Raw genomic sequence first — 27,363 nt, forward strand, 5'->3', positions numbered from 1 at the left:
CACGGTGCACTACAGGACTCTTTCATGCTATTTGATGAGTTTTTCCTTCGACACGATTGATCATGTTGAAATCAAAACTCACCAAAACATCACCGTGACCCTCCACAGGCTGTAACGTCATCCCAATCTTTTGACAGCTAGTATCCCTTTCGAGATCCACCGCGACCCACTCAGCAAGTCAGTCTGCGTCACCATGCAACAACACCAGCACTTCTACTTTGCACATTGGCACAAATTCTAGGCACGCACTGATTATCAATGACTCGTAGGTTCTGGTATAATCGTGCAACCTAACGGATTTAGTTATGCAACAGACAGCATGACGCGAACCTTATCTGCATCGCGATGTTGAAGACATAAATTTCAGCGCAAGGCCAACACCTACTTTCATATGGATGAGTCGCAGACCAGGTAAATGAGCACAGTTCCCCCAGCTTGCACGCTTGGGCGCTTGAGCCTTGGGCTGATATAGTACCTCCAGATAACAAGCTTATTTTAGGTCGTGCCCCTTGCTCCTGCGTTATTCCGTTTAGCACACGTCTGGCCTACCACTGGCTCAATGGTGCCTGCTAATGTCTGTTTCGGGTTATTAATCAGTTGATTCTACAGGTAGTATGAAAGGTGCCAACAACGGTCTTGGGGATTTATGTAGGTCTTAAAATTAAGAACACGCCAGGGGCCGGCGCTGACATTTGAAACTAGAAGTTCTACTGTATACGGGAGACAAGGTATAATGCGACATCTCAACATAGTACAAAAGCGGCAACGATGATTGGTAATAAAAGTACAAGTGTCCTTGCCTGAAGTACAGCTGCGAATCTGTAGAGGCCAACGCTGGAGTGCACATGCTGTACCAGCGTTCAATTTTTCGCGTTATCCCTGTCTGGTCCGTATTGCGCAGTCTTCAACACCCCATATACTGTCTCCTGTTCGTCAGGTTGCACCAACCTCGTTAAGCCCGATTTCACCCGGCCTCTCTGAATATCGCTACCTATGCCGAAGAGCTTCACACAGATAATCAGGCTGAGGACCCACGCCCTCGAGAAGACGTTACCGATAAATGTGAAAAAGACAAGTGCAAGCCGGACCAGCGGGGTAAGAGGCGGCAGAACTGAATTCATCAAGTCCTGATATTAACATTCAGGGCGAAATCCAAAAGCATATAATCAACAATGGACGAACCGTGGGGTGCATGAATTCTTCTTGGTCATAGATATAAAATAACTTATCTCGCTCCTGGAGCTGAATACGCATGATGTAGCTGACGGATGCGCGATGCGTTCATGTCAACATCACGACGGGACAATAATAGCGCGCATACACTCACCGAGACGGGGCTGCCTTGAAAGGGCTAATTCGAACATGGAAGTGCTGAGTTACCTCGGCGACAAGAACATGGCGTTTCCTATCATAACCTAGACGCGCATATAGTCAGCTTTGAACGACAAAAAAGGATTATTGGTCAAACTAACACACTGAATCCACATTACTAGTAGTGTCTGGGCTAATGATGCGGTACCACTCGTACATAGCCAATATTTTCTGCCTTGAGTTTGTTTCATGCTCTACGACCCTGAAAGGGTGGTGCAAAGAAGCGTCGTGCATGTAGAATTTGTTCACAGCTGCACGCAAATCAGCAGGGCTACTGGAGGTTGTGAGAGCTGTCAGCACGTCTGGAAGATCGCGTTGTGGGTTGTCCATTGTATAGAAGAAGGTTTGTACTATTGAACCAAGTTGACGTTGAGCGCAGAGGTGAGTAGACCCTATTTGGCATCGCCTTGTATGACATCTCTAGATCGCGCTTTTACGTAAGCTCTCTTCGCCGTCCTTAGCTACTGGACTAATGGGTCAGCTCTTCGGATCTTTGCAAAAATCAAAGTATACGGCATTGCTTCCCCCCGAACTTTGGCACCATTGCTGGAGTTTTCTGGTAGTCCAAGATCTCCTTGCTGTCTCATCCACTTGTTGGTCATTTCGTTTTATCTGCAAAGACTTAGTGTTCAAACACATCACCACTACTATCCCGTATAAGCGCACCGTCCGGCACATATTCCAGCCTCGACATGAAGATACTGCACGCATCAGACGAGCACGCCGACTTCTTCTTCGTCTGCACGCACTTCAAAGTGACAGTGATGCTTGTCAGGTACTCCGGCTAGTGGAGACATGGAGCATCAAGACCTTTGGTTTGCCTGCTCCATTATACGAAAGCGAGATCATGCAATACGGCAAAGCCACCTTCCCCTTCGTACAACCATCCATTTCAATTTTCCTCATTTTACCATCGTGCAGAAACCTTCGTGTGCTGAGCATTTCGGATATTCACATGGAGGAAGAGCGCTGGTCTGCGCTCGTGAAAATCTCTCGGCTGGAATGCCTCAACATGGAGCGATGCAATCTATCATCCACTGACAAGTCCATGAAGCTCAAAGTCGTATCAATCACCTATGAAGCACATCTCGATCCACCACCCGTTCCACCTCCAACTACACAGCTTATTTCCTCGCTCTTCAACATTCAACATCTAGAGAGGCTCACACTACTCGACCTCACCTTCTCGAGTTCATTTCTCCTTGGACTCGTTCAGTTGGGGCAATTTGAGAACCTGAAACACCTTTCTGTAGCAGTCCCGGAAACCCACATGGACACGCTGTTCGCCTTCTTGAGTGCGACACCTTCACTCACATCGCTCACTATTTCGAACTTCTCGACCATGGCCAAACCTAGCAAGCCCTTTTTACAATCTGTCATTCCTAACCTCGTGGCCTACGATGGTTTTCCGACTCTTATCCCAATTTTACTTACTGGGCGGCCCGTCAATACTGTTTGTTTGAGGATGAATCACAGGACCGATCCTCAAGCCAGTCTTGGCAATCCGTTTGGCGTCTATGATAACAATGTTATCTGCAAAGCATTGGATGACTGTTCTGCGTCCGCTCGCGTGGTACATGATCTTATGCTCTCCCCCTTTCATCCTACCCCCGACAGCATGCAGGACATCGTGCGCATCCACCCTAATCTTCGCCACCTGCGGCTTGATATCCTGCGCACACCAAATATCAATATGAGCGTTGACGTGGTGAGTTTACGCCCTCTGCCTGAAATCTTTTCCGGCTGCTTATGACGAATAGGATGAACCCATGTCACTTATCATGGACATGCTTGCTGATACCATGGCAGTGCGAGATAGTGATAACTTCTCACGCCATCCTTTGTTCTTGATATCTGTGAGAGGTGTTGAACATCGACGAACTAAGCACAATTCTGATGAAAGTTTTCGAATCAGGGTTTCTTAAATTGGATCGCCAACGGTCATCTCCCACTCCCAGCAAAGCTCGAGACACTGCATCTTCATTATTACCAAAGATCAGTGACAGTTTGCGGCGATGTCACAAGGCAACGACTCCTCGTGCCAAAGATCTCCGCCGCTTACCCTGCACTGCGTGAAATTGAGATGGGCACGACGCGCTGGTGGAGAGAGGGCGATTGTTGGACCCACGAGGTACTCAGGTATAGGGTTATAGGCCATATTTAGTTGAGAACTACGAGATAGAAGCACGATAAAGAAGCACGGATAAATATATTTACTCTTCTCCGGGTGAATGAAGTTTAATCAAAAAATGATTCGACTTCCGAGTCATTCGGAAGTGATCATCACGCATCATCGGGCGCAAAAACGTTCTTTTGTCGATAAAATTAGAGTTCGGGGAACAATGCAAAACCCGATAATTATCTCCTTTCACGTGCTTCACAGCCTCGCGGAGTAGTACAGCCACACACGATGACTTGTACTTGGCTCACACAGCAACTTCAGAAGCGCAGCGGCGCTACCCACCATCTGCTTATAACTAACCGCTTTTTGATGCTTTAGCTCTCTTCCCACACAACCACTAACACATATTTTGAACCATGAGCAACCCTCCACGAGGCAGAGGCGGTAATCGCGGTGGTCCTCCCGGTGGCTCTCGAGGGGGTGGTGGCGGGTTTGGTGGAGGAAGAGGCTCTGGTACGAGGGGCGGGTATGGCGGTGGTCCCAGAGGAGGAGGCCCAGGAGAATTGATCTTCCGGGGCCCTACGTCTGTAGACCAACGTCTGGCAACCCTTGGATCAATTGGTCTCTTCCTTTAAGAAACTTGCCTTCAACCCCAAACGCCCCCACCGGCCTGGCTACGGCACTCTCGGCCGCCAAATCACATTACGAGCCAATTTCTTTCCCATTAAGCTTCCAACAGGACCTATTTACGACTACCACGTCGAGATTACGCCGTCCACAGACATTAAGCGTATTCGTGCGCGTCTTTTTCAGCTCCTAGAACAAAGCAATCAACAAGGCTGGAGAGAGTTTGTGCCGTTTACCGCTCATGACAGCAGCGAGAGACTTGTTTCTTTCAAGAAGCTGCCTCAGCCCCTTGACGTGCATGTCCAGTATTACGAGGAAGGAGAAGCTGGTCCCAACGCCAAGTCAAAGATGTATACTTTCGGAATTACCCTCACAGGCAACATGGATGTTGCACAGCTCACAAAGTAAGTTACGGAAAGCTACCTCATTCGTTCGCATATTAATTCATTTTCGCCAGGTATCTCAGCGGCGACATTGCGTCACGGGACTACGACGCCCAACCGCTAATAGCTGCTATAAATCTCGTGCTTCAAACGCACGCATCACGTACCGGCGTTCGTGTGGGCAAGAATCGCTATTTCTTCCCTCGCAAGAGCGCTTTGAGCTAGCGCTTGGCGTGGAGGCCTGGAAAGGCTTCTTCACGTCCGCCAGACCCGTGTATAAGGAACTCATGGTGAACGTCGGTGTCTGTATGACCGCTTTCTACAAGCCAGGCAACCTTGCCGACGCCATCATTGAGTTCAACCGGTCATCCAATGGCGCTATGCTTCAACGGTTTACGCAGAAGCTCAAGGTGACCACGAGTCATCTAGGGTACAAACAAAAGAAACCGATTAAGAAGATCATGCCTACGACTGCTAGGCAGACAACTTTTAACTGCGAAGAGTACAATGGCAAGATATCTGTCGAAGATTATTTCAAGAGAAGTTCGTTTCCTTGATCCTGTGCTTCATTCAATCGCTAATTGTTCAGCAGAATACCCCCGCATCAAGCTGAAGCACGCACACGATGTTCCAGTCGTTGACATCTCAGGCCCAAATTCGAAATTCTCGATATACGTACCAGCCGAACTATGTGAAATAGAGCCTGGGCAACCGTTCAGAGGTCGTCTCAACGAGAAAGAAACTTCAAACATGATTCGGTTCGCCTGCAACCCGCCCAAAGTCAACGCAGATGCCATCATTGACCGTGGCCTTCCTACTCTTGGGTTTACGCCTCAGACGCTGGGTAGCCCTATGAGCAACTTCGGCATGGCAGTGGACAACAACATGGCGGTCGTCCCTGCACGTGAACTTCCCCCGCCTCGCCTCAGCTACAAAGCAGGGAAGCCTCCCAACGTCAGCAACGGCAGTTGGAATATTCTTGACGTTAAATTCCACCTTGGCGGAACAATCAAGAGCTGGTGGGTGCTTGTCATCAAAGATGGACAAACCGTGTTCAACGGGCCCACCGATCCAGCTTTGGAAGGGATCTGGAAGGGCTTTGGTGAGAAATGCCGCAATAGCGGCATGTCACTGGGGTCATCGCCCTCTTTGTTGAATCAAGAACTCATCCCTCCCTCCCGTGACCCATCAAGGCAGCAGGCGCTGGATTTAATTCGTCAGAACATCAAACGACAAATTTCCCAGAAAGGAAAACCGACCTTCATCCTCGTCATCCTATCTCGCCGGGACAACTACATTTACCCAGGAATAAAGCGGATTTGTGACGTCGAGTTAGGCGTCCACACCCTCCATATGCTTACAGGATAAGGTTCTGCGGGACCGCAATAAACAAGATCAATACTTCTCGAATGTCGCTCTCAAATTGAACACAAAACTCGGGGGTATCAATCATATGCTGGATTCGGAGAGTATGAAATGGTGGACAAAGGCCAAGACGATGGTTGTGGGCATGGACGTCACGCACCCTGGCCCTGGTAGTATTGAGGGCACGCCATCAATTGCTGCTGTTGTCGCGAGCGCAGATAATTCTTTCGTCCAATTCCCAGCAAGTCTCAGATGCCAGGAGACTAAAAAAGAGGTCAGTGATATCACAATGTTATCGCGCTATCACTCACCTTTTGTTTGTAGATGATTACAGACCTGACTGCGATGATGATAGAGCGCCTTGTGTTCTACGAAAAGAAGAATCGAAGCCTGCCGGACCGAGTATTTGTTTATAGGGATGGTGTGTCTGAAGTGAGATTGGGCGTTTTCTCGATCTTGACGTCGCTTGCTAATTTTGAATGAACAGGGCCAATTCAATACTGTGCTGGACGAAGAGCTTCCGAAGATGTTGGAGGCATTTAAGAGAGTCCCCCAAACGAAGGTGTATCGCCCAGCGTTGACGATCATCATTTGTGGAAAACGCCACCATGCCAAGTTCTGGCCGACCGAGTCCCAGTTCGCCGATCGGAACGGTAACACTCGTCCAGGAACTGTCGTCGATCGAGGCGTTACTGCAGTGTACGGCCCTTCTATTTGATCATAAATCGGATTTTTCTAACATTTTGATCACTGTAGATTTGATTTTGACTTTTATCTTCAAGCTCATGCTGGCTTGCAAGGCCACGTGAAGGCCACTCACTATACAGTGGTGTATGACGAAAACCACCTTGGCGCAGATGAGGTGCAGCAGGGTACACACACTGCGAGTTACCTATACGCTCGTGCCACCAAGGCCGTGAGCCTCGTCCCAGCCGCATACTACGCCGACTTGGCTTGTGAAAGAGGGAGATGTTACTTAAACGACTTCTTGAGTGCCGATGACAAGGTATCGAGTTCTGTCGCAACAGGCAAAGGGAAGGGGAAAGGAAAGGCGGACAAGGAGGAAGAGAAGATGCGTGTGTTTATGGCGGCGAAGACAGCATGGGGAGAAGGTGTGCATCCTGACTTGCGGGGGAGCATGTTTTATATCTGATGTGGGCTACTGAGAGTCGTACCAGTACTGTAGGTAATCGTGTAGTGCGGATATGATATGTGAGGTGGATGTAATCACCGATACATGTTGATTACTGTTCGGATTCAAAGTGGACATCCCTGCTTCGATCGCTCTGGACTTGCTCTGGACCAAGGTAAATTTCAAAGGCCCTTTCTGTTGCCACAGGATATATCCGTTCGTCCAAAGAGGGTGAACCTTCTTACAGGGCAGTACTAACAAGTTGTAGAAATAACCTCCAAACGGGAGAGTTTGTTCCGTGCTTAATTTATGGGATGAGTCTGTCGCGGGGCATCCAGGTCTATTTAACACCTGTATTTTCCACTGTAAGCGGCGGCGGAGGGACCCAGAATTTGAATTTGCTAGAGCCAAAATCAAGGATGATCTAAATTTTGCTCCTGCTATACATGATCATATTCTTGATCGCACACAGCCGTAGATGAAGATAGTGTCGCCATAGCATCACAGCGAGCAGGGAACAAGAGCGCACTCACATCAACGTGGTTGAGCCTTCTCACTTAAGTTAGTACGTTCATTCATGCAAGCACTGCAGCTGATTATTCAAGACATTCCAAGGAACAATCACCTTATAGGTAGAAGCTAAGACACGAGAGTGACTAGTGAGTACTTGAGTGACTAGCTATGAGTCTCAACGGACGTGAAAAGTAACTCTGTTACCTGTACGAGGAAAAACATCCGAGTCGGAAAGAAATAACAAATTGAAAATGAAAACGTTCCTGGGCACGGAGCTAACTCCGAGGTACCAAGCCACCACGACTATGTAAGACCCCGGAACTCTCCAACGCCCCCCAACAGCGGCGACCAGACGACCAATGCAAGGCCGTCGATTCTGTAAGTACAAGTGTATACAGCATACAAGACAATAACATACCTCAGCGAGAGTGCGAGGGAAAGCATGTACAATTGCAAGTGAAGCTACTACACCATACGGGGTTCCGAATTCGAGTTGTTATGGAAGCCAAGGTGAATCATTGTACGAGGAAGCAAGAAGTCACAAGATAGGTATGATAATGACTAAGGTGCCGAATGCAAATACAAAGCTCATTCATAAAAGTCGGCGCGTGATGCTGTGCGTAAAAAAACCGTTTTTTGACTTCTACTAGTGCATGGAGTATTCGGCTGACGATATCGCAGCAGCAGGGAGCTTGCAGTTCACTACCGTGCGTCTCCTTTGTCGATATCGAGGACGAATCATAATTGACAAGTCGTACAGTATATATATAGTGCGTGCTGTCTGAACTTCGTGTTCTATGTCCTATCGTTGATAGAGCTCAGCGTCGATGGCTGCATTATGGGTAGGCTTGTTAGTCTGATCTATTTACGTCTGCTGTCAAACTCGGTTCTCTAGACCTATGATTATCTGTGTTCCATTCATGAAGAGGTAATACCCTCGTTTCATGATACACCTCCATTTTGACATGCTGTACAAAGTGGACATATTTGCTTCAATCGCACTGGGGCAGGATGAAAGGCATGTATATCGTTACACGATACCTCCCCTTTATCCTTCTCGCCACGGATCTGTATCGTGCGTTCCGCTCCAGCACACATCGCGCTGATCATCAACTAACACTCATTTTTCAGTGAGCTTTACCCCGGATGAAAACCCAGGTGTATGTGATGGGGTGGAGAGTTAATAAGAACGAACGGCTTACTGCATGACTTCGCCAGAAATGCCGGACGTTGGACAGTATTAGCTCAGGTACGTGCATGATACATCCATCTATGCACAGTTTCGTTGAGGGCAACCTACTTTATCTTACAGGGTTAGGCATGCTATTAGTCATTTGCTCCGAGTGTATTTTTCCTTCCTCCCTGAGATATGTATATTCCTGATATGATCCATCCAGGGTTTTTCATCCTTAGAACGTATGTGCTCTGGGACAACAATAGATTATTGCTCGTAGCCATGCTGTCCACCTTTTTTGTGAGTTCCCAACATTATACCCAAGCTATTCGTAGATGAATCAGTCAGTGTTTTATCGTAGCAGCCCTCAGCATTGCCTTCATTACTACCGTCCCTGCAGCACGTAAGCGCTCTCGCCTTCCCTCTAACGTTCCACCACCACTGAAACATTCTGTTCACCTTCACAGATACGACTAGCCCGATCCCAGGAATTACAGGGTGCTACCGAAGTTCGACCAATTACCAGCTTTTTATATCATTTCTTTTCCTTTTTGTATTTGAACTGGGTGAGTCACCGGCATATATATGTACAGACACACGCTGATAGTGTTCTCCCCAGGACTCATGATCCTCACGTTCATACGTGCCATACAGAACTGGCGAACAAACCCAAACCGTCTGTACGCTATCCTGGTGCACCATAATCTAGCCTATTATGCATGCGGTCTTCGTGAGCCAACACTTATATGCGCCGTTTTCACGTACTCATCTATGATCATTCTCTTTTCTAAAGTGTTCTCGGTAGCGAACATATTCACGTCGCTGCTCTTTCATGTGCGTCTATTTCCTAAATGCCTTTTATGATTGAGCCGTTGACGTTCCACCCCCCAGGACGCCTACCAGACCATTTTGGATGGGTATGTACCTCTACCAACCGCTGTGTATTCCAATTAATGATACACCACATACAGTTTCCAGTTCATGATCCTTGCAATCCTCGCCACGCGCATGCACCTCTATCTCTGGCAGGTGAACCGACAAACACACGGCTCTGGAGACTTTACGCATATTCCAATGTCCGACCTGTCATTTGTGACTTCTACGGCGTAATATCCTACTATCCTATGACTCATTCTGTGTTGTTCGTGGAGCGAGGCTTGATCTAGTTCGTTACGTGTTTACTTTATAGGATGTCTGTCTTGGCGTGGGAGGAGTATTTTGCCTATTTAACACCCGTAGTTTCCACTATGAGAGGCAGCGGGTTCAGGATCTATGATTTGAGTGTGTTAGAGCCAAACGCACAGTCTGACGGCAACAAACATCATGGTACAGGCTTGCCCTAGTCGCAGAAGTCAACTCGCAAGACACAGCCACATGGCATACGCCGGCAAAGGCGGTCAGGCCCGTCCACTCAGTACTCTCGCATACCTTTCTGCGAATTCATACACCACCGTCTATTTTATCAGTAGCCCATCGTGCGTTTTCCATCATTCTCATTTGTTCACCGGTTCACTGATGAGCATTAGGTTGTATGTCTAGAAGCACGTGGAACTTAGGGATGCTTGCAGTTGTAGAATATTGTCATGAGCGGTAGGGCGGGTCGGATGCCCTGACTCCCTATCCTAAGCCACAAGGTGTGAATAACTGATCTAATTAAGTGAGATAAAATTGTTGGTAGTGTAGATGTCGTCCTAATAACAAAGACCAAGAAAATTGGGAACTCGTAGTCCACTACTCCCGTGGACATCCCACCTGTTGAGTCCCTCCACCACCATATCTGCTCCATGAACGGCACCGAATAAGACACAGGATACGACATCACGCCGTGGGATTTGCAAATGAGATGTTGGACATCGAAACGACGGCGCCACTGGTGTCCTGTGGATGTTGATTCACCCGCCAGAGATGGTGGTGCATGCGCGTGGCGAGGATTGCAAGAATCAAGACCTGAAAACTATACGTGGGTGTACGTGTCGAGTATTGTTAGTAGGAACACGTAGCAGGATGTGTATGCACATACTCATACAACACGTTGTGGTAAGAGTACTGGGGCGCAGAACATCAATGGGCGGTCAAAAAGGGTATTTGATATATTCACGCACCTGGAAGATCGCTGTGAAGATATTTACTACCGACAACACTTCACGAAAGACAATGATCGTGGATGAGTACGGCGTGTACGAGTATTAACTCACAAAAATCACATGCATAATAGGATATGTTGTGGTTCACCAGGACAACGTGCATGCGGCTCGTGTTTGTCCGCCAGTCCTGTATGGCGCGTATGAGAGTGAGTATCAAGAGTCCTGGGGAGAACAGTGTCAGCGCGTGCTTGTACATATCTGCTCCTGGTTACCCACCCGATTGGAACACGGCAAGGATAAATGTTAGTATGAAATACAGGACACTGGTTGAACTCCGGTAGCACCCTGCGATGCCCGGGATCGGGCTGGTCACATCTGTGAAAGCAAAAAAAATGTTTTAGTGGTCGTGGAACGCCAGAGGGAAGGTAAAAGCAAGTACATTCTACAGGGATGCCGATGGCAAAGACAATGATGAAGGATGCTACGAGAAAAGACTGGCTGATGCATCTGCCACCAGCTCGGTATGGTGAGTAGATCAGGAGCTCACCAATAAGCTCGACAACATGGCTACAAGCAAGATTCTATTCTTGTCCCAGAGCACATATGTTCTGAGGATAAAAAAACCTGGATGAATCACATCAGAGATACACATCATACGGGTGAACGAGATATACATTCGGAGAACGTTGCTACTACAATGCCAAGACCTGTCCGAGGAAAGCAGTAGCCTTAAGCAAGGATGTCTGTACATGAATGTACCATGCACGGACCTGAATTAATATTTTGTAACATCCGGCATGTCTGGCGAAATCGTGCAGTAAGTCGTTCGTTCTTATGAATTCTCCACTGCAGTACATACACTTGAATTCTCATTCGGGGTGAGGCTCACTGAAAAACGAATGTTAATTGATCATCGGGGCGATTGCAATGGAACGCACTGCATAGATCCACGGCGAGAATGATAAATGGCAGGTATCGCGTAAAAACATACAAGCCTTTCATCTTGCTCCAGTGCGATTGAAGCAAAAATGTCCACTTTGCACAGCATATTGTGAGTATGAAAACCGAAGTATATCATGGAACGAGTGTATTACCTCCTCATGAAATGAACATGCATAATCATAGGTCTGGATAAGGGAGTTCGACAGCGGACATGGATAGATCAGAACGATCCTACCCATATTGTAGCTATTGACACTGAACTGTTGTCAGGACAAAGAAAATGGGTTTAAGACAGCACGCACTGAACATGTACTGATGGTACATGGCTTGTAAGTTATAATTCGCCTTCAATCAACAAGGAGACACACCGTAGCGAACTGCAAGCTCCGCGCTGCTGCGATATCGTTAGTGGAATATTCCATGTAGAGGTCAAGAATGTGTTTCACACACACACGATGCGCCTTCTTAGCTCTTATGATGAATGAGCTGTGAACCCATCAGGGTGGCCGTGTAAACACTGGAGACCAATGTCCATAGTATGATCTAAGTTTAAACTTGACATGCTGTGATCGTGATGGAGCGTTTTAGTCGTCATGCATCCATAATTAAGTAGATGTACCGGCCGGGAGCGACTTGATAAAAGATACAGCTGCACCTTCAATTCATATAATACACGCAGGACGAACCTAATTATATAACTTTATCAACTGAAACACAAAGATTGATTTAAAAACTCGCCGGATGCGCTCATTGTGCTGGCCTCCTTAAGCTCAAAGTTTGATGCATTATCGCCGCTTGAAAGGCGAAGACTATCATTAAAGAAACTTGCAATTAACTGCCCTCCAGTACCAATACTTACCTTGGTGGTCGTTCTTTCGAGGTTCCGTTTTGAAGTATACGTAATTAACCTATTCTGGATGAACGAATATATATCGCATGTGGCTATGAAAACTTCGGCCTTTACCTTACTTTGACCTTACTAGTCCAGATCTCGGCGGGAATGCCCACTTTCAACAACTGGGAATTTAGTACCTTGACCACCCACCGACCAACTTTAGTCTCCCGCAGCACAGATAGTACTTTGAGACTTCGTAGCGCTGCTTTATTCAGTGTTCATCTTTCACTCCCGCTATTAATCGCATTAGCCACCTGACACTGGTTCGGAAAGCCGGTGAAGTTGATTGTCGTTCATTTGAAGTTCTGAACATGACTTCAACTTTGATGTCGAACGTTCAAAACTCTCTGCTTACTGAGACGAAAAAAACTTTGGTTTGAACCTTTGGACACCATCAACGCCCTGCAGGGCTACCGGTGTTGATTACAACAATATTGCGCAGCTAACATCAAGGGACTTCTATATATATACGTTCCCGTCTGTCATGCAATCACTTGTCCCTACTGCCAGTATTGATCTAATTGGGAGTACTGCTACGTACGATGCAGCGTCCAAATTTGATATGTATGTACTCACTCAAACAAACATCATATCGTTCGACTCGCTGACGAGACGTATATAACAGACCAATGTACATGGAACTGCCTCGAAATTTGAACCGGACCAAGGTAAGTACTACTTGATGTGATGGTAACACGGCCATTGACATGCGGTGTCAGCAAAGCGCCTGCAAGCGCAGCATGCAAAACTGACCCAAATAGCAGGTCTCTTCATCACCTTCAACCCGTATCTCTCCCTCCCCTCGATTGCTGACTTTGCGCTGTCCAGTCTATCTGTACAACGTGACATCCTTGTCATGCCACACGAAGAAGCCGAGTCAAGTATGTCAACGAGACGAGGAGAAGCGCCATTGCACTCATCGATATATCGGACGAGTGCGAAAGACCCACCGCCATATGGTGCACAGCACCGCCAGGACGCACTTTGGGAAGGTGAGCAGCTACCTTGTGATACCCACCAGCTTACTCAATCAGAGGCAGGCGGGAATGAAGCGCTTCCTCCTATGTGGCAACAGTTTATGCCGTCGTCGGATGGTGCAATACAATATCATGATGATACACTCACGATGGTCTCGCGGAACCGACCTTTACCAGGAGTGCGACTAGGTGAGGGATGAAATTGCAACAAGGAGCGACGAACTCACCATTGAACATAGATAATCCCGGAGATCTTGCTGTTCCTGGATGGGAATGGCACATCTCACCACTCGGTCGGTCTTACTTCGTCGACCACAACGCTCGGACCACGTCATGGAAGAAACCAAAGCCAGACCGTCCGGCAGGAAGCTTGATGCCTGAGTGCGTCATCGAGGGTCACTCTGAATGCATATGGAGCCTTGCCTACTTGGGCACCAGTGGCAATATAATGAGTACATCTGATGATAGTTCTATTCGTCAGTGGAAAGGAGATGGAGAGCCAGTGGGTAAACCTTTGAATAGCGACGGGGGTGGGATAGTTTCGATGGTAGTATCCTCGGACGAAACAATGGCCATTTGTGGAAGTGCAGACGGCAGACTGCGGCTCTGGAATATAAAGGATGGCAGCATGGTTGGTGACCCTTGGGAGGGGCATGATGCACCAGTGAGGTGCCTTGATTGGTCTCGCAATTCCCTGGAGATAGCAAGTGGATCTGAAGACGGCACCATACGACGCTGGAACCCGGACACTGGTCGACAAATAGCACCACCCATAGAGACCAGCCACGGATGGGTTATGTCCGTCAAATACTCTCCACAAGGCAACGAATTCATGAGCGGCGGTGTGGACGGTCCGATCTGCATATGGTCAAAGGACGGCAAGCTGCTTGTCCAGATCAAGGGACATGAAAACTGGGTGTCGTCAGTTGTGTTGGTCCAAGGACGGCGCACACATCTTCTCCGGGTCGGGTGATCATACCATCCGAAAATGGCGAGCGATTGATGGACAAGAACTCGTCGTTCTTCGGGGTCATACTCACCCTGTTCAATCCCTCTGTCTTACTCCCAACGAAAGCTATATTGTTAGCGGATCAATTGACTGCTCCATTCGCATCTGGGATCTGAAGACCAATCAGGCAGTCGGAGATCCACTCTTGCAATTGCATGATGACAGAGTCGTCGCTGTTGCCATATCCTGTGATGGAAAATACATTGCCAGCGCTGGAGTAGACAAGCAAATTTATATATGGAACCTGGAGGCGGCGCTCAAAAACGTCATGGTACGTATGTGCTTTGTTGTCCAATTCCCCTTCCTAACGGTTTTGGCTATCTAGGGCGCACATGATGGGAATGTAAAGCTCAAGGCAAGTCTTCTCTGCTTCCCTTTTACACTATATCTCACTTTTTACTAGGGACGTCCAGTCCAACTGAGAGGTGTGCGCGCATCCAATCGTGAGCAACCCCACCTTTTCTCATAGTCTCGTCAGACCTTTGACCCCCATCTCGCAGTCTAATCAGCAGGACCAAAAAAACAGGACTGGCAAGATATGTCAGTGTACTTTCTTGTTCTTGAAGTTTCTCGCCTGACTCCAAGATACAGGCCAATGATTTCTTTGGCAACGAATCAGACCACGCATCTCGTTGTGTGGCTCCTGCCTGCAAGCCCATTGTACCCTTGTTCGTTGGCGTCGTTTGCTCACTCCCATACATTTCGGCACACGACCTGCAAATGGATCCAAACCAATCGAACGACAGTCCCGACAGCTGGAATTTCAACTTCAAGTTGTTTTCCGGAGGACATTCCATGCGCACCGTCGATATACCTCTTGCTCAAGATGAAGATGTGAGTGACTCGTCGTCCCTCCAATTTCGTTTCATTCAAGTACACTGCATAGATATGGCATCGTTCCTGAAACTGATGCGGAAGCGGCTGCAGCTATGCAACGTACGAACAGCAACCAGGCCAACGGTGCAACGCAATCAGGTCAACCAGCTGGGGCACAACCATCTCAAGCACAACCAACAGAAACATGCCAGTCAACCGGTGGGAGGAGAGAAGTTCCCCGTGCTTTTCAAGTTGGTCGTCATTCCATTTCGTGTCAAATTGTGTAGAAACTCTTTACTCGAACGTTTATATTCCCTTTCATACGCATCAAGCATTTTAGATATAACTCGTTCTGTCCCATGTACATGCGCAACGACGTTGATATATTTCTCTGAATTGGGCCTCGCCCCAACGGACAAAAAAACAAAGATTCCAAAATATTTCTCTGAATAAGGAGCGCGTGATTGAAGCAAGCATGAGGTTCTGCCAGTATCTGTAACCCCCGCGTAGAATATTCGAAAGGCACAGGATATCGAATACAAACAGGGTCAGAGTGTGCAAAAGGATACTAATACCATAGATTGCACCGGCGCTATTGAGCTTCGCTGGTGTATTGGGATATAATGGCGAAGAGCTGCAATTTTAAGAGAAAAGGCAACAGCAGCGAGCTCGGGCCTGTACGCATGGTTGGAGGCTGGCCGGGAACTAGCAGCATATGCTAGTGGACGGGCACGAACTGACAATGTTTGAGTCCGGCATTCGAAAGGCACACCTGCAGGTTGGTTTTACGGTCTCAACAATGCACATCGAACAGCTTCAAACTTTGCGTTTGCTGTCGTGGAGCGGTCTTAGTAGCGGTAACGAGAATGAAAGGAAATGTTTGCTTTATTGAAGCAGATAGTTTTCGGGTGGAAGCCCCGAAGGGGCAACCCGGCCTCGATGGCGGCCCCAACCTGTGCGAGAGAGAGCCGAGGAAATTCAGCAGGTCTAGGTACCAGCCACCCGGGCCCCAGGAAGAGGGATGTAGTACTAGTATGTAGTTAAAGTTGACTAACTTTAGGTACCAGTAGCAATGTAGGCTGCGAGGATAAGGGAGTGGTGGGTGGGTAAAAGAAAAGCAGAAGGCAGCAGGCCGGTTTGAGCCTGCTGGAGCGTGGTGCGAGCACTGCGTGGTGCGGAGACAAGAGAGGCTACGTGCTGCACTGTCGCTGCCGCAAAGTCCTAATTCTAACCCTACGCTCGTTCCTCGCTTCGGGATAGAATATCAAAATTTGAACCGGACCGAGGTAAGTACTTGATCCGATGGTGACACAGCCATTGACATGTGGTGTCCTGCAACCACAGCATGCAAAACTGACCCAAACAGCAGGTCTCTTCATTACCTTGAACCCGTATCTCTCCCTCCCCTCGATTACCAGTGTGCCTCTGTAGCCCGTTTGTACAGCCTAGTACCCTAGATCGATCAAGGTCATGCCACACGAAGAGCCCGAGTCGAGCACCGTGACATCAACGAGGGGGGGAGAAGCGCCATTGCACTCATCGATATATCGGACGAGCGCAAAATATTTACCACCATATGGTGCACAGCACCGCCGGGACGCACTTTGGGAAGGTGAGCAGCTGCCTTGTGATACCTACCAGCTTACTCAATTAGAATCAGGCGGGAATGAAGCGCTTCCTCCTATGTGGCAACAGTTTATGCCGTCGTCGGATGGTGCAATACAATATCAAGATAACACGCTCGCGATTACCTCGTGGAACCGACCTCTACCAGGAGTGCGACTAAGTGAGGCATGAACTTGCGACAAGTAGTGACAAACTCACCATTGAACATAGATGATCCCGGAGATCTTGCTGTTCCTGGATGGGAATGGCACATCTCACCACACGGTCGGTCCTACTTCGTCGACCACAACACTCGGACCACATCATGGAAGAAACCAAAGCCAGAACGTCCGGCAGGAAGCTTGATGCCGGAGTGCGTCATAGAGGGCCACTCTGAATGCATATGGAGCCTCGCCTACTTGGGTATTAGTGACAATATAATGAGCACGTCTAGTGATAGTTCGATTCGTCAGTGGAAAGGAGACGGAGAGCCAGTGGGAAAACCTTTGAATAGCGATGGGGGAGGAATAGCTTCGATGATAGTATCCTCGGACGAAACAATGGTCATGTGTGGAAGTGCAGACGGCAGACTGCGGCTGTGGAACCTAAAGGAGGGCAGGATGGTTGGTGAACCGTGGGAGGGGCACAACGCTGCAGTGAGGTGCCTTGATTGGTCTCGCAATTCCCTGGAGATAGCAAGTGGATCTGAAGACGGCACGATACGACGCTGGAACCCGGACACTGGTCGAGAAATAGCACCACCCATAGAGACCAGCCACGGATGGGTTCAAGCCGTCAAATACTCTCCAAAAGGCGACAAATTCATGAGCGGCGGTATGGACGGTCCGATCTGCATATGGTCAAGGGATGGCAAGCTGCTTAGGGAGATCAAGGGACATGAAAGCTGGGTGTCGTCATTGTGTTGGTCCAAGGACGGCGCACACATATTCTCTGGGTCGGGCGATAAGACCATCCGAAAATGGCGGGCGATGGATGGACAGGAACTCGTTGTTTTTCGGGGTCACACGAACTCTGTCATATCGCTCTGTCTTACTCCCGATGAAAGCTATATTGTTAGCGGATCGTATGACTGCTCCATTCGCATCTGGAATCTCCAGACCAATCAGGAAGTCGGAGATCCACTCTTGCATGATGACCAACTCAGGGCTGTTGTCATGTCCCGCGATGGAAAATACATTGCCAGTGCTGGAGTAGACAAAAAAATCTATGTATGGAACCTGGAGGCGGCGCTCAAAAACGTTCTGGTACGTATGCGTTTTGTTGTCCAATTTCCCTTCCTGACGGTTTTGGCTATCTAGGCTGCAGATCCAAAGCTCAAGGCAACTCTTTCTCTGCTTCTCTTTCGCACTACATCTCACTTTTTATCAGGGAAGTCCAGCCCAACCGAGAATCGTGCGCCCCCTGATTGTGAGCAACCCCACCGTTTTTCATGTCTCATCAACCCTTTGATACCCATCTTGCGTCTAATTAGCAGCCCAAAAGAACAGGACTGGCAAGATATGTCAGTGCACTTTCTTGTTCTTGACCTTTCTCGCCTGACGCCAAGATACAGGGCAATGATTTCTTTGGCAACGAATCAGACCACACGTCTCGTCGTGCAGCTCCTCCCGCAAGCCCATCGTCCCTTGTTCGTTGGCGCCATTTGCTCACTTCCATACATTTCGGCACACGACCTGCAAATGCATCCCAACCACTTGAACGACAGTCCCGACACTGGAATTTCAACTTCAAGTTGTTTTCCGGACGACGTTCCACGCGCACCGTCGATGTCCCTCTTGCTCAAGATGAAGTTGTGAGTGACTCATCGTCCCTCCAATTTCGTTCAATTAAAATACACTGCAGAGACATGCCTTTGTCATTGTCCCTCAGACTAGTGCGGAAGCGGCTACAGCTAGGAAAGGAATACATACTACGAACACCAACCAGGCCAACAGTGCAACGCAATCAAGTCAACCTGCAGCAGGTGCACAAGGGTCTCAATCACGACAAACAGAAACACATCAGCCAACTGGTGTGACGCGAGAAGTTCCCTACGAAGTTACCTGTTGCTCTTACTTTCGTCGTCCTTCCACTTTGCGTCAGTCATGAAGTATGGAAGACGTGTGGCGCGCTCACACTCAGTTCAACTCTCGTTCCCCCGCCCCGCACTTGTGTTTAACTCCTCTCATAATCAATATTCGCCGCCGTGACTATCACCCACGCACTCGGATCCATCTCTCCTTGTGCACCTCCTTTCCCTTGCGCTACTTTCCCTGGATCCACGCCACGTGTTGACAACTCCACCGGAAAAGTTGGCACCCATTCTCTGGAATGCAGCTCTTGGTGTAATGGTCTTTTGCGCGGAGAACTTGATGTTTTCTGGAAAGGGGACCCGTTGAAAAGTTGAAGTTGGATTTCGCGCAGCATTGAGTACGTATTGCTCAAATCGTACACAGATTGTTCGACATGTGTTTGTACAACTTGGATCTCCATCGATATGAGTTTACTAACTACTTGAGATTTACAAATCCGTCGATTTCCGTGCGAAGGCGCCTGTCTGATTTTCACTAGGGTCGAACGTTAGGACTTGTCTCAACAGCTCTTGGCATTTGCTTACGGTGAATGGTGCCGGTGAATCCACATCAAGGGCATGGAGCATCCGCTTCAGTGCGAAGCAGAGCTTGCTGCTGCTGAGCAAGTCATAAAATATAAGTCTAACTGGGAGGTTCCCCTGATATTCCCGTTTACGCCAAGGTGTGCTATGCGCTCGTTTCTTTACATGGACTTTGACTAATGTTTTCGAGTGAAATGAAACTTGTTGAGTAAAGGAAAAGGGATGTTCGGGTTTTGGGCTACTCTGTGAGTTCTCTCTGGCACGCTTCGTGAAGCTCATGTGTGTGTAACGTCCCCACCGGTCGCGTCATATTTTGGATCAAAGTGACGCCAACAAGAGAAGATTTGACACGTGAAGATATCTAACACGCTCTCTTCTACCCATACTCAATATTCAATCATCACGAATCACAGCTCTACGACAAGCAGCAAGCGAGGTATGTTGATCTAAAGCTTGGTCTGTGCGTGTGAACAACAAAGTTCTTTGCTGAGTAATAAGCAGTTCATTATTCCCTCAAGTTCGACTCTTCCTAATTCTCATTACCTCCTTTACTATGAATACCAACACCAATTTCAATCTTACAAACCGAGCTCAGAACAGAGACACCCGTCGTCGTGGAGGAGCCCAGCGGGGTCCTGTTGGGCAACGGGATCCTGCTGTAGGTCCTGCACGAAGCACCTCTGGACTGCCGGCTAGTCCGCAGCAGACCTCTCAAGGAGGTAAAGCCGACGAGTTACTCCACTCTCATGAGCAAGCACTAGAGAAAATGCGAGGTGAGGTTGGCATTCGGTATGACTGTCCTATCCGTCCAGGGTTCGGTACCCTCGGAGAGCCGGTCACGCTGGTTGCCAACTTCTTCACAGTGAAGATCACCAAGTCACTTATTTATACGTATCGTGTCAAAGTCGAACCAACCAGGAACGCCAAAGACGTTCAGCGTCGTCTCCTGCTGTTACTTGAGCAGAGTAATAACCAGGCTTGGCAAAGTGTCAAGTCCTCCGTGGCGTTTGATGGGAGAGAGACGTTGGTATCTGCCAAGGAACTGCCCCAGCCCACGCAGATTTCTGTAAGGTTCTTCGAGGAAGGACAGACGCCTGGTCCAAACTTGCCAGAATATATTGTCTCTTTTGAATTACTCCGCAAATGGGATATCAGCAAACTCAAGCAGTAAGTACCGAGCCAAGAGATGCGACCCACTGCCTTAATCTTGTTGTCCAGATATTTGCACTGCGACGTCGATATCAATGATAACTACGACATTTCCCCGCTCATATCTGCATACAACATTGTTCTTCAGCAACATGCATCGTCGACTGCAATTCGAGTCGGAAACAGTCGCTACTTCGGGTTCCCGGGCTTCAAGGCAAATGAGCTCTCGCCTGGGCTTACTGGCTTGGAGGCATTCAGAGGCTTTTTCTTGTCCGCAAGGCCCGTTTTCGGAGAGCTGATGATCAATGTTGATGTATGTATGACGCCGTTCTACAAGCACGCACGATTGGATTTAGCATATGAAGAATCTTTGCGTCTTTCCAAGGGCGCAACTCTGCAGCGGTTTGCTCAGAATGTCAAAGTGACCACCACGTATCTCGGTTACACCAAGCGCCGCACGTTGTTACGAATCACGCCGCTGTCTGCAGAGAAAACAACATTTGTGAAGGACGGACGCCAAGTCTCAGTTGCCAAGCATTTTCAGAATGGTATTGTCGTCATTTAGTTGCCAGCCTCTGTTCATCGAGCTGATTGTGAAGCATTAGTGCACGATATATTACTGAAACGTCCGGATCTCCCGGTTGCTGACCTCGGGACAGCAACAAGGTCGAACTATGTCCCACTGGAGCTGTGTGTGATTGAATCACAGCCATTCAGAGGTCTTCTCAACGATAGAGAGACCACGAACATGTTGAATCACGCATGCAAGTCACCAGCTGCCAACTTTGACGAGATAATCAACCAAGGATTACCCTCGCTTGCTTTGACGGAACCCAAGGCGAGCATTCTAGATGAGTTCGGCATATCGATCAGCAAGACGATGACCGACGTTCCTGGACGAGAGCTCCCTCCGCCCAAACGTCTACAATACCATTCCGGTTCCCCTTCCGTGCAGCCAGCAAAAGGGAGTTGGAACCTCACGAATGTGAAATTCCACACTGGAGCTTCCGTTACCAAATGGGCAGTTGTGGTCTTGTCTGATGGGTATCCCGGTCCCAGTGATGAAGACGTGTCCAAAGTGTGGACAGGGTTCAGAGAAGGTTGTAAGAGGTCAGGGATGACGTTTGCAAACCAAGACCCGACTGTTGCCAGAACGGCCCAATTGCCCCGACAATTTCAGGACAAGGATCGGTCGAAGGGTATAATGGAAACCAAGCGCACGATCCAAAACCTCGTCAGGGACAACCCAATGTTTTTACTGGTCCTCCTACCTTTCCGTGATACGAAGTTATACCCTGGTGTCAAACGCATCTGTGATGTCGAGCTCGGGATACATTCTGTCACGATTGTCCTGAACAAAGTCCTGAAAAACAAGGGATCACAGCAGTACTATGCTAACGTTGCCCTGAAGCTCAACCAGAAACTCGGGGGCATCAATCATACTCTCGACGTCGAAAGCACGCGCTGGCTCACTACGAAGAGCACGATGCTCGTAGGCATGGATGTGACCCACCCTGGACCTGGCAGCAAGCCAGGCACTCCATCCATCGCTGCAGTCATTGCCACTATTGATGACTCTTTCACGCAATGCCCTGCAAGTTTGAGGTGCCAGAAGTCAAAGAAAGAGGTATATTGCTCTAACAAATCATTTTCTTACCGACGTATGGCTGATTGACGCCCACAGATGATAGACGACTTGACGGATATGATGCTAGAGCGACTGAGAGCGTACAAGAAGAAGAGTGGTTTCCTCCCAGAGAGGATAATCGTCTACAGAGATGGCGTCTCAGAGGTAAGTCAATAATCCCTCCACCTTATACTTTTGAGTGGGATTCTCAGCCACAACCTAGGGTCAATTCGACACAGTGCTCGAGCGAGGCTCTGAGAAGGACAAGATTCTGGATGCCTTCAAGGCCATCCACAAAGAAACCAAGGATCTTGTTGAGTACCGGCCCCACCTGAGTATTATCATTTGTGGGAAACGGCACCACGCCCGCTTCAGGCCAAAAGACCAGAAGAACCAGAGCCGAAACGGAAACACGCGCCCTGGAACAGTTGTCGATAGACGCATCACTGCCGTGTAAGTCTTTATAGACCTAGGAAATGGAAGTCAGCTCATATTCTTGTCTCTACCAGTTATGATTTCGACTTTTATCTCCAAGCTCATGATGGGATCAAGGGCCACGCGCGACCTACTCACTACACAGTTATCTACGACGAGAGTGGTTTTAGTGCTGATGTTATACAGCAGGGCACACACACCGCGAGTTACTTATATGCCCGCGCCACCAAGGCGGTGAGCCTTGTACCCCTCGCATATTATGCTGACCTGGCATGCGAGCGGGCGCGGTGTTACCTTGATGGATTCCTAAACTCAGAGCAGCTTTCTGTGCCTGGCTCCTCGAGTCGGAAAGGAGAGAGTAAGGGTAAAAGAAAGGCCATGGCGGCAGACGAAAGGGAGGCGGCCAAGCAACGTGTTTATGACGCTGCTCTTCAAGCATGGGGTCAAGGAGTCCATCCAAATTTGAAGGAGACGATGTTTTATATCTGAAGAGATAGTACAGACAATTTGTAGCGTTGTAGAATGTGCTTTCTTTGTAACATGTTTGATCTTCAGGATCGTGAGATTATTTCGAAATGAAACAAAGCGTCGCCTGATATGGGCAACATTACTAAATTTCGTTGTTCAAATGTTTACCTTGATCAAGGCTCACACTAGGATGTATTCGATGACTACCGAAAGAATCGATGACCTCTTTCGTCCATACTGTTACATCCTACGTATATATGAAGGTCTTGGCACACTGTTCGAGACCTTTGAAACTCAGCCACCTCGCTTTTACTCTAGGGCTCACCATCGCATAACGTAGGCATGTCCCACCTCACTCCTCCTCCAAGCTCTGTCACGTCAGATGATATGCATGCATCTGGTTCCCTTCCCCCCATAGTCCATTATCTGTCACACTATGTGGACCGTGCAAGAAGAAAATTCAAGCCCTACGACAGGGATGGTCCCACTATGTGGGCCCTCCGTTTCGCTGAAAGTTACATTACCCCAGGGAACACCGATACGATTCAGAGTGTATGTTATCACATATGTATCCCAACGTTGCTTATTGAGGGCAAGCATGTCAGGGCAAGGATCAATTACGTTCTGGCTTGAAACACCTGTCCAATGAGGCCATGGCTCAAGCCGTTCTCACGAAGGAAGCTGATCGCGAGTGGAGACGCCTGAGTGCCATGGCAACGGCTTGGCGAATCGAGGCGTCTGAGCGACACACAAAGTTCCTTTACATGGTTCTTGAGTGTGAGGCTGATACATATGTTAGTGCCACTTCAGAACCTCTCGACACATCAGTTCAAGCTCTTGTTGACTGCAGTAAGGAGGAGCTTCAAGACCGTGTAGACTTTGATGTCGTCGCATATCAACGTGACGAGATGTCATTCGCTGTTGCGGACGAACAGTTCACCGACATGGAGAGTTATGCTCTCGAACATTACCGGTCCAAAGATGCTTGTGCAGAGGGTAGCAAGCAAGTGCTTGCCGCCGGTAGTTCAGATGAAGTGACTCAAGGCAGTCCGGAGTCTGTGCATGAATCCACAGAGAACTCCTGAGTCCGACAACTGATGTGATTACCGAATTGATCTTCTCCCATTATGCTCGTACTGACCTTGTTTAATAGACGCTACGTGAGCAGAAAAGTTGTACTTCTAAGTCCGAATCAGTATTTGTTGATAGGACCTTTTCTTTGTAGAAACACTGCCATTACGAAGATAATTGTATTTTCTTGGTCCCCATTTTGACTGACTTAATAATATCCGCTGCCAGTCAAAGATAATTATAGAAGGTGTGTGCTACATTTCTCGGTAGCAAATTTAGTAAGTGCATGCCGAAGAAGCGCTAGTATCACCAGTAGCTGAAAAGCAATCTCAATGCATGATATGGTCAGCATACTCATATGAAACAATGAGAGTCATGAGACGTTACAAAAAACAACTAATGTGCGGATGGCGAACGAGCGACACATAAGAGAAATTTATGTAAGAGGGCTGGTATTCGGTGGGCAAGGCCGACCCCTAGTAGCAATATGTGCTCAATGTTTCTCCCGGATAGTATCTGCCAACCAAACTTTTCCTATTGTGTCTCAGGTGTAAGTTAAAACCCTGTGTGATGAGGTTGTGACTGGGCACGTGTATGTACCTGCAGGGAGCCGGTAGCAGATTACTAATCCTGGTTGTTCTCGACTAGTAGGGACCCAACTTGTTGAATGTCCAATCTTTCTAGTGAATTGCCTAGCGGCGAAGGAGAGTGGCGAACCAGCATCCTCAATTGTTCAAAATCTCACAGAAGTTTATTTGTACCTTCTGTACTAGATATTGCGCGATGTCAAACGGACATCTCTTCATCCAGACCATGTAGCTGTCACTTGACACTCAAAATACTAGTGCTACCTACTAAATAATGCATGCCTGCACCTTCGCGCGCACATATTTATCGTTCGGTCTCGACCTCCGATCTCATTTTTTATTTCAGTTATCTACGACCTCGAAGGTCGCATCTCTGGTACGATAATAACTTTACTCCTCTGCACTTTCTCAATTTGTCTTCAAGTTTTCCCTTCCAGCTAGGTCTCGACCAATGGAGCAATCGATAACGGCGTGTTTGGTGCGTGATGACGTTCAAACGAGTCAGAACATAATAGAACTGCCATCTGGGACTTCGCTTTCAGCAGATACTTAAGGTTCACATGAGGTATGATATTCATTCTCTTTATGCATCCTTGGTGCAAAATTTAACTTCATGATCTCTGTGTAATAGCTCCAGGATCGGTCTCAAGAAGGCACTTGAACATAACTCAAGACGTGAGACCCAGGGCCTGTAAAATGGAACCAATATCAACGACTATCTGTCGACGTAAAATATTCGACATCTTGCCGTTAGTACTATCACCAGTGGCCGGAAAAGCAATCTCGAATGCCGCAGCTGTGGCAGGGGATATTGTCAAAACCCTACCTCCATATCCTGATGCCGAAGTTTTCATCCCCGAAGGTCATGTTTGGGTGGAGGGTGAGACGCATTGTTTTCACTCGAACAAGTCTTGACGTTGCATTAGGTGACGAACCCTTCCGGACTCTTGATAACAATAAATTTGGCCCAGTGAGTCGCCATGCTTCTTAATTCACCTGCGTTAATGCTTCGCCACAGGTCCCCCTTGCTCTTTTAGACTCCAAGTTGATGTATATCATCTGGCCATTGGATCGTGTAGGGCCTCTGCATCCACCAATCTCCCCAATCTCCAAGAGAGGTACTTCCTGAGATTTTCGATTGTATAGCGACATAGCAGCCTTCGAACGAGAGCAACATAGGCAGTCGAGGGTAATTGCACGCTCGACAATGACGACTCACTCGTAACCTAGCTGGCTTTTGCTAAGGTATACTACCATTCAAGCAATGGGTCTGCCATGACAGACCTCCTCGTTCTCTATAATATATGGGTGTTCATCATAGCGTGCCTCTTGGAGTGATGACTTTCCGGTCTATTGTCTTGATTCTATCGACCTCTGTAGGGAATATCCTTCCGCAAAGAAACCTTAACCAGCAAGTGTCCTCGTAGGAAGCACAAATATAGTATCAGAAGAATTCCTTGGTTGGGTTTTACTCTGCCAGAAATGGTGTTGACACTCACCACAATTCAAGAGTTTTATCGCCTTGCTCTGCAAGGTCGTGTTCAAATGTTAAAACTTCGTATCAGTCATGCCATGCTGGCCTAGCCTTGAAGTTGTACACCCTCTGACATTCAATGTAGTTTACTCATGGTGCTCACTGCATCAAATGAGTTTATATGGTGTTTACTCGCCTCACAAACAAGCTGCTGAAAAAAACCGCATGTCATGGAGCAAGGTGAAAGTCGGCAGGGCCGAACTCTAATAGAATAGTAGATGACAAACAGTGTTACGCACTCAAATAGATCTGTTAGGCGGAGCCCTAAGAGGGGCGTCGTCCGCTAATGTTCGTGATGTAACCGGAAGGATCCGGTATAGCAAGTGATACTGGCGACGGCGAGTCGGCAGTGATCACAGTACGCGCGTGTCACATGACTTCAGAGACGGATGTCTTAGAAGTCGCTCAAGGTAAGGACTATCTTGTCCAAACGATGAGGTCGATCGAGGTAGACTTAGTCGCGATGAGCAACTAAGAAAAGATACTAGAGACTGAAGCCAAAGGGGCGTTCAGAGGGAAGTATGTTCCAGGGAAGATTGAGTAGATTCAAGTTAGGGAATCCAGTACAGGGTGACCGACTACTTATACTAAGTGGAGAGGGTTAAGGGCAAGGCTACTGCACAGTAGGTAAGGGTAAAGGGGAAACGAGAATGGTATAGGTGCGTTGGCAACATAGCCAGATTAGTGATGGGTGGTCGAATGTGGAATGAGACCGAGAAACGTTGGAACGAACCAACGGTAAGAATACAACGTGCGGGAATCTGCAGTCAGAAGAAACAGAAAGAGGAAAGCCACATTGGTGGCACGAGTCAGACCAAGTCATAGGTGCGGGACCACATTGGTGGTCGAATCAGGGGAGGAAC

The 27,363-nt window shown here is 48.1% G+C and overlaps 9 protein-coding genes across 9 annotated transcripts; 6 read left to right on the top strand and 3 right to left on the bottom strand.

Annotated features, from left to right (window-relative positions):
* Positions 1–1,031: 1,031 nt before the first annotated feature.
* On the bottom strand, positions 1,032–1,701 carry F5147DRAFT_548874 (uncharacterized protein; the record flags this gene model as incomplete). The annotated part of the gene is made up of 4 exons (XM_041430371.1): positions 1,032–1,127; positions 1,183–1,261; positions 1,328–1,415; positions 1,473–1,701. Coding segments are annotated over 4 exons (492 nt in total), but the record flags the coding sequence as incomplete, so codon positions are not given.
* A 128-nt stretch (positions 1,702–1,829) lies between these two features.
* On the top strand, positions 1,830–3,598 carry F5147DRAFT_701346 (uncharacterized protein). The gene is made up of 3 exons (XM_041437731.1): positions 1,830–3,079; positions 3,132–3,227; positions 3,287–3,598. The coding sequence occupies exons 1-3, from the start codon at positions 1,844–1,846 to the stop codon at positions 3,533–3,535; spliced, it is 1,581 nt and encodes a 526-aa protein (XP_041291503.1). The 5' UTR covers positions 1,830–1,843; the 3' UTR covers positions 3,536–3,598.
* A 177-nt stretch (positions 3,599–3,775) lies between these two features.
* Positions 3,776–7,110, top strand: F5147DRAFT_701348 (Piwi domain-containing protein). Its single transcript, XM_041437732.1, has 9 exons — positions 3,776–4,080; positions 4,130–4,524; positions 4,578–4,680; positions 4,716–5,046; positions 5,096–5,841; positions 5,867–6,142; positions 6,193–6,300; positions 6,356–6,567; positions 6,625–7,110. The coding sequence occupies exons 1-9, from the start codon at positions 3,910–3,912 to the stop codon at positions 7,019–7,021; spliced, it is 2,739 nt and encodes a 912-aa protein (XP_041291504.1). The 5' UTR covers positions 3,776–3,909; the 3' UTR covers positions 7,022–7,110.
* A 1,230-nt stretch (positions 7,111–8,340) lies between these two features.
* On the top strand, positions 8,341–9,797 carry F5147DRAFT_775008 (uncharacterized protein; the record flags this gene model as incomplete). The annotated part of the gene is made up of 13 exons (XM_041441659.1): positions 8,341–8,355; positions 8,409–8,441; positions 8,492–8,588; positions 8,645–8,673; positions 8,732–8,762; positions 8,826–8,858; positions 8,911–8,987; positions 9,036–9,090; positions 9,155–9,253; positions 9,307–9,417; positions 9,493–9,521; positions 9,579–9,604; positions 9,659–9,797. The coding sequence occupies 13 exons, from the start codon at positions 8,341–8,343 to the stop codon at positions 9,795–9,797; spliced, it is 774 nt and encodes a 257-aa protein (XP_041291505.1).
* A 442-nt stretch (positions 9,798–10,239) lies between these two features.
* On the bottom strand, positions 10,240–11,027 carry F5147DRAFT_653950 (uncharacterized protein; the record flags this gene model as incomplete). The annotated part of the gene is made up of 4 exons (XM_041433824.1): positions 10,240–10,304; positions 10,440–10,641; positions 10,790–10,815; positions 10,883–11,027. 4 exons carry the CDS (start codon positions 11,025–11,027, stop codon positions 10,240–10,242), a joined length of 438 nt encoding a protein of 145 aa, XP_041291506.1.
* F5147DRAFT_233079 (uncharacterized protein) lies at positions 10,915–12,252 on the bottom strand. Its single transcript, XM_041428743.1, has 11 exons — positions 12,082–12,252; positions 12,016–12,025; positions 11,949–11,968; positions 11,866–11,898; positions 11,710–11,806; positions 11,631–11,659; positions 11,542–11,572; positions 11,446–11,478; positions 11,319–11,395; positions 11,048–11,146; positions 10,915–10,993 (listed from the first exon to the last, which is right to left on the bottom strand). Exons 1-10 carry the CDS (start codon positions 12,133–12,135, stop codon positions 11,141–11,143), a joined length of 390 nt encoding a protein of 129 aa, XP_041291507.1. The 5' UTR covers positions 12,136–12,252; the 3' UTR covers positions 10,915–10,993; positions 11,048–11,140.
* Positions 12,253–20,162: 7,910 nt separating this feature from the next.
* Positions 20,163–23,433, top strand: F5147DRAFT_701372 (Piwi-domain-containing protein). The gene is made up of 6 exons (XM_041437733.1): positions 20,163–20,796; positions 20,848–21,326; positions 21,384–22,405; positions 22,463–22,570; positions 22,629–22,858; positions 22,915–23,433. Exons 1-6 carry the CDS (start codon positions 20,183–20,185, stop codon positions 23,327–23,329), a joined length of 2,868 nt encoding a protein of 955 aa, XP_041291508.1. The 5' UTR covers positions 20,163–20,182; the 3' UTR covers positions 23,330–23,433.
* Positions 23,434–23,463: 30 nt separating this feature from the next.
* On the top strand, positions 23,464–24,696 carry F5147DRAFT_701376 (uncharacterized protein). The gene is made up of 5 exons (XM_041437734.1): positions 23,464–23,860; positions 23,914–24,407; positions 24,462–24,468; positions 24,534–24,626; positions 24,678–24,696. The coding sequence occupies exons 1-2, from the start codon at positions 23,651–23,653 to the stop codon at positions 24,391–24,393; spliced, it is 690 nt and encodes a 229-aa protein (XP_041291509.1). The 5' UTR covers positions 23,464–23,650; the 3' UTR covers positions 24,394–24,407; positions 24,462–24,468; positions 24,534–24,626; positions 24,678–24,696.
* A 943-nt stretch (positions 24,697–25,639) lies between these two features.
* F5147DRAFT_701382 (uncharacterized protein) lies at positions 25,640–26,275 on the top strand. Its single transcript, XM_041437735.1, has 4 exons — positions 25,640–25,846; positions 25,893–25,936; positions 25,985–26,084; positions 26,121–26,275. Exons 1-4 carry the CDS (start codon positions 25,663–25,665, stop codon positions 26,189–26,191), a joined length of 399 nt encoding a protein of 132 aa, XP_041291510.1. The 5' UTR covers positions 25,640–25,662; the 3' UTR covers positions 26,192–26,275.
* Positions 26,276–27,363: the final 1,088 nt, after the last annotated feature.

The sequence above is a fragment of the Suillus discolor genome, assembly GCF_016758755.1.
Source record: "Suillus discolor strain FC423 chromosome Unknown F5147scaffold_36, whole genome shotgun sequence".
Lineage (NCBI taxonomy): Eukaryota > Fungi > Basidiomycota > Agaricomycetes > Boletales > Suillaceae > Suillus > Suillus discolor.

Bases quoted from the DNA above. Each gene is read 5' to 3' on its own strand.
- F5147DRAFT_701346 (XM_041437731.1), top strand. From the start codon at position 1,844: ATGGGTCAGCTCTTCGGATCTTTGCAAAAATCAAAGTATACGGCATTG. The intron at 3,080-3,131 runs GTGAGTTTACGC...TATGACGAATAG, and splicing joins TCAATATGAGCGTTGACGTG to GATGAACCCATGTCACTTAT. The intron at 3,228-3,286 runs GTGAGAGGTGTT...TTTTCGAATCAG, and splicing joins ATCCTTTGTTCTTGATATCT to GGTTTCTTAAATTGGATCGC.
- F5147DRAFT_701348 (XM_041437732.1), top strand. From the start codon at position 3,910: ATGAGCAACCCTCCACGAGGCAGAGGCGGTAATCGCGGTGGTCCTCCC. The intron at 6,143-6,192 runs GTCAGTGATATC...TTTTGTTTGTAG, and splicing joins GCCAGGAGACTAAAAAAGAG to ATGATTACAGACCTGACTGC. The intron at 6,568-6,624 runs GTACGGCCCTTC...TGATCACTGTAG, and splicing joins GATCGAGGCGTTACTGCAGT to ATTTGATTTTGACTTTTATC.
- F5147DRAFT_233079 (XM_041428743.1), bottom strand. From the start codon at position 12,135: ATGGAATATTCCACTAACGATATCGCAGCAGCGCGGAGCTTGCAGTTC. The intron at 11,899-11,948 runs GTAGGATCGTTC...TCCCTTATCCAG, and splicing joins TGTCAATAGCTACAATATGG to ACCTATGATTATGCATGTTC. The intron at 11,807-11,865 runs GTAATACACTCG...TGCTGTGCAAAG, and splicing joins CATGTTCATTTCATGAGGAG to TGGACATTTTTGCTTCAATC.
- F5147DRAFT_701372 (XM_041437733.1), top strand. From the start codon at position 20,183: ATGAATACCAACACCAATTTCAATCTTACAAACCGAGCTCAGAACAGA. The intron at 20,797-20,847 runs GTAAGTACCGAG...CTTGTTGTCCAG, and splicing joins GATATCAGCAAACTCAAGCA to ATATTTGCACTGCGACGTCG. The intron at 21,327-21,383 runs GTATTGTCGTCA...GTGAAGCATTAG, and splicing joins TGCCAAGCATTTTCAGAATG to TGCACGATATATTACTGAAA.
- F5147DRAFT_701376 (XM_041437734.1), top strand. From the start codon at position 23,651: ATGTCCCACCTCACTCCTCCTCCAAGCTCTGTCACGTCAGATGATATG. The intron at 23,861-23,913 runs GTATGTTATCAC...CAAGCATGTCAG, and splicing joins ACACCGATACGATTCAGAGT to GGCAAGGATCAATTACGTTC.
- F5147DRAFT_701382 (XM_041437735.1), top strand. From the start codon at position 25,663: ATGGAACCAATATCAACGACTATCTGTCGACGTAAAATATTCGACATC. The intron at 25,937-25,984 runs GTGAGTCGCCAT...GCTTCGCCACAG, and splicing joins ATAACAATAAATTTGGCCCA to GTCCCCCTTGCTCTTTTAGA. The intron at 26,085-26,120 runs GTACTTCCTGAG...ATAGCGACATAG, and splicing joins CTCCCCAATCTCCAAGAGAG to CAGCCTTCGAACGAGAGCAA.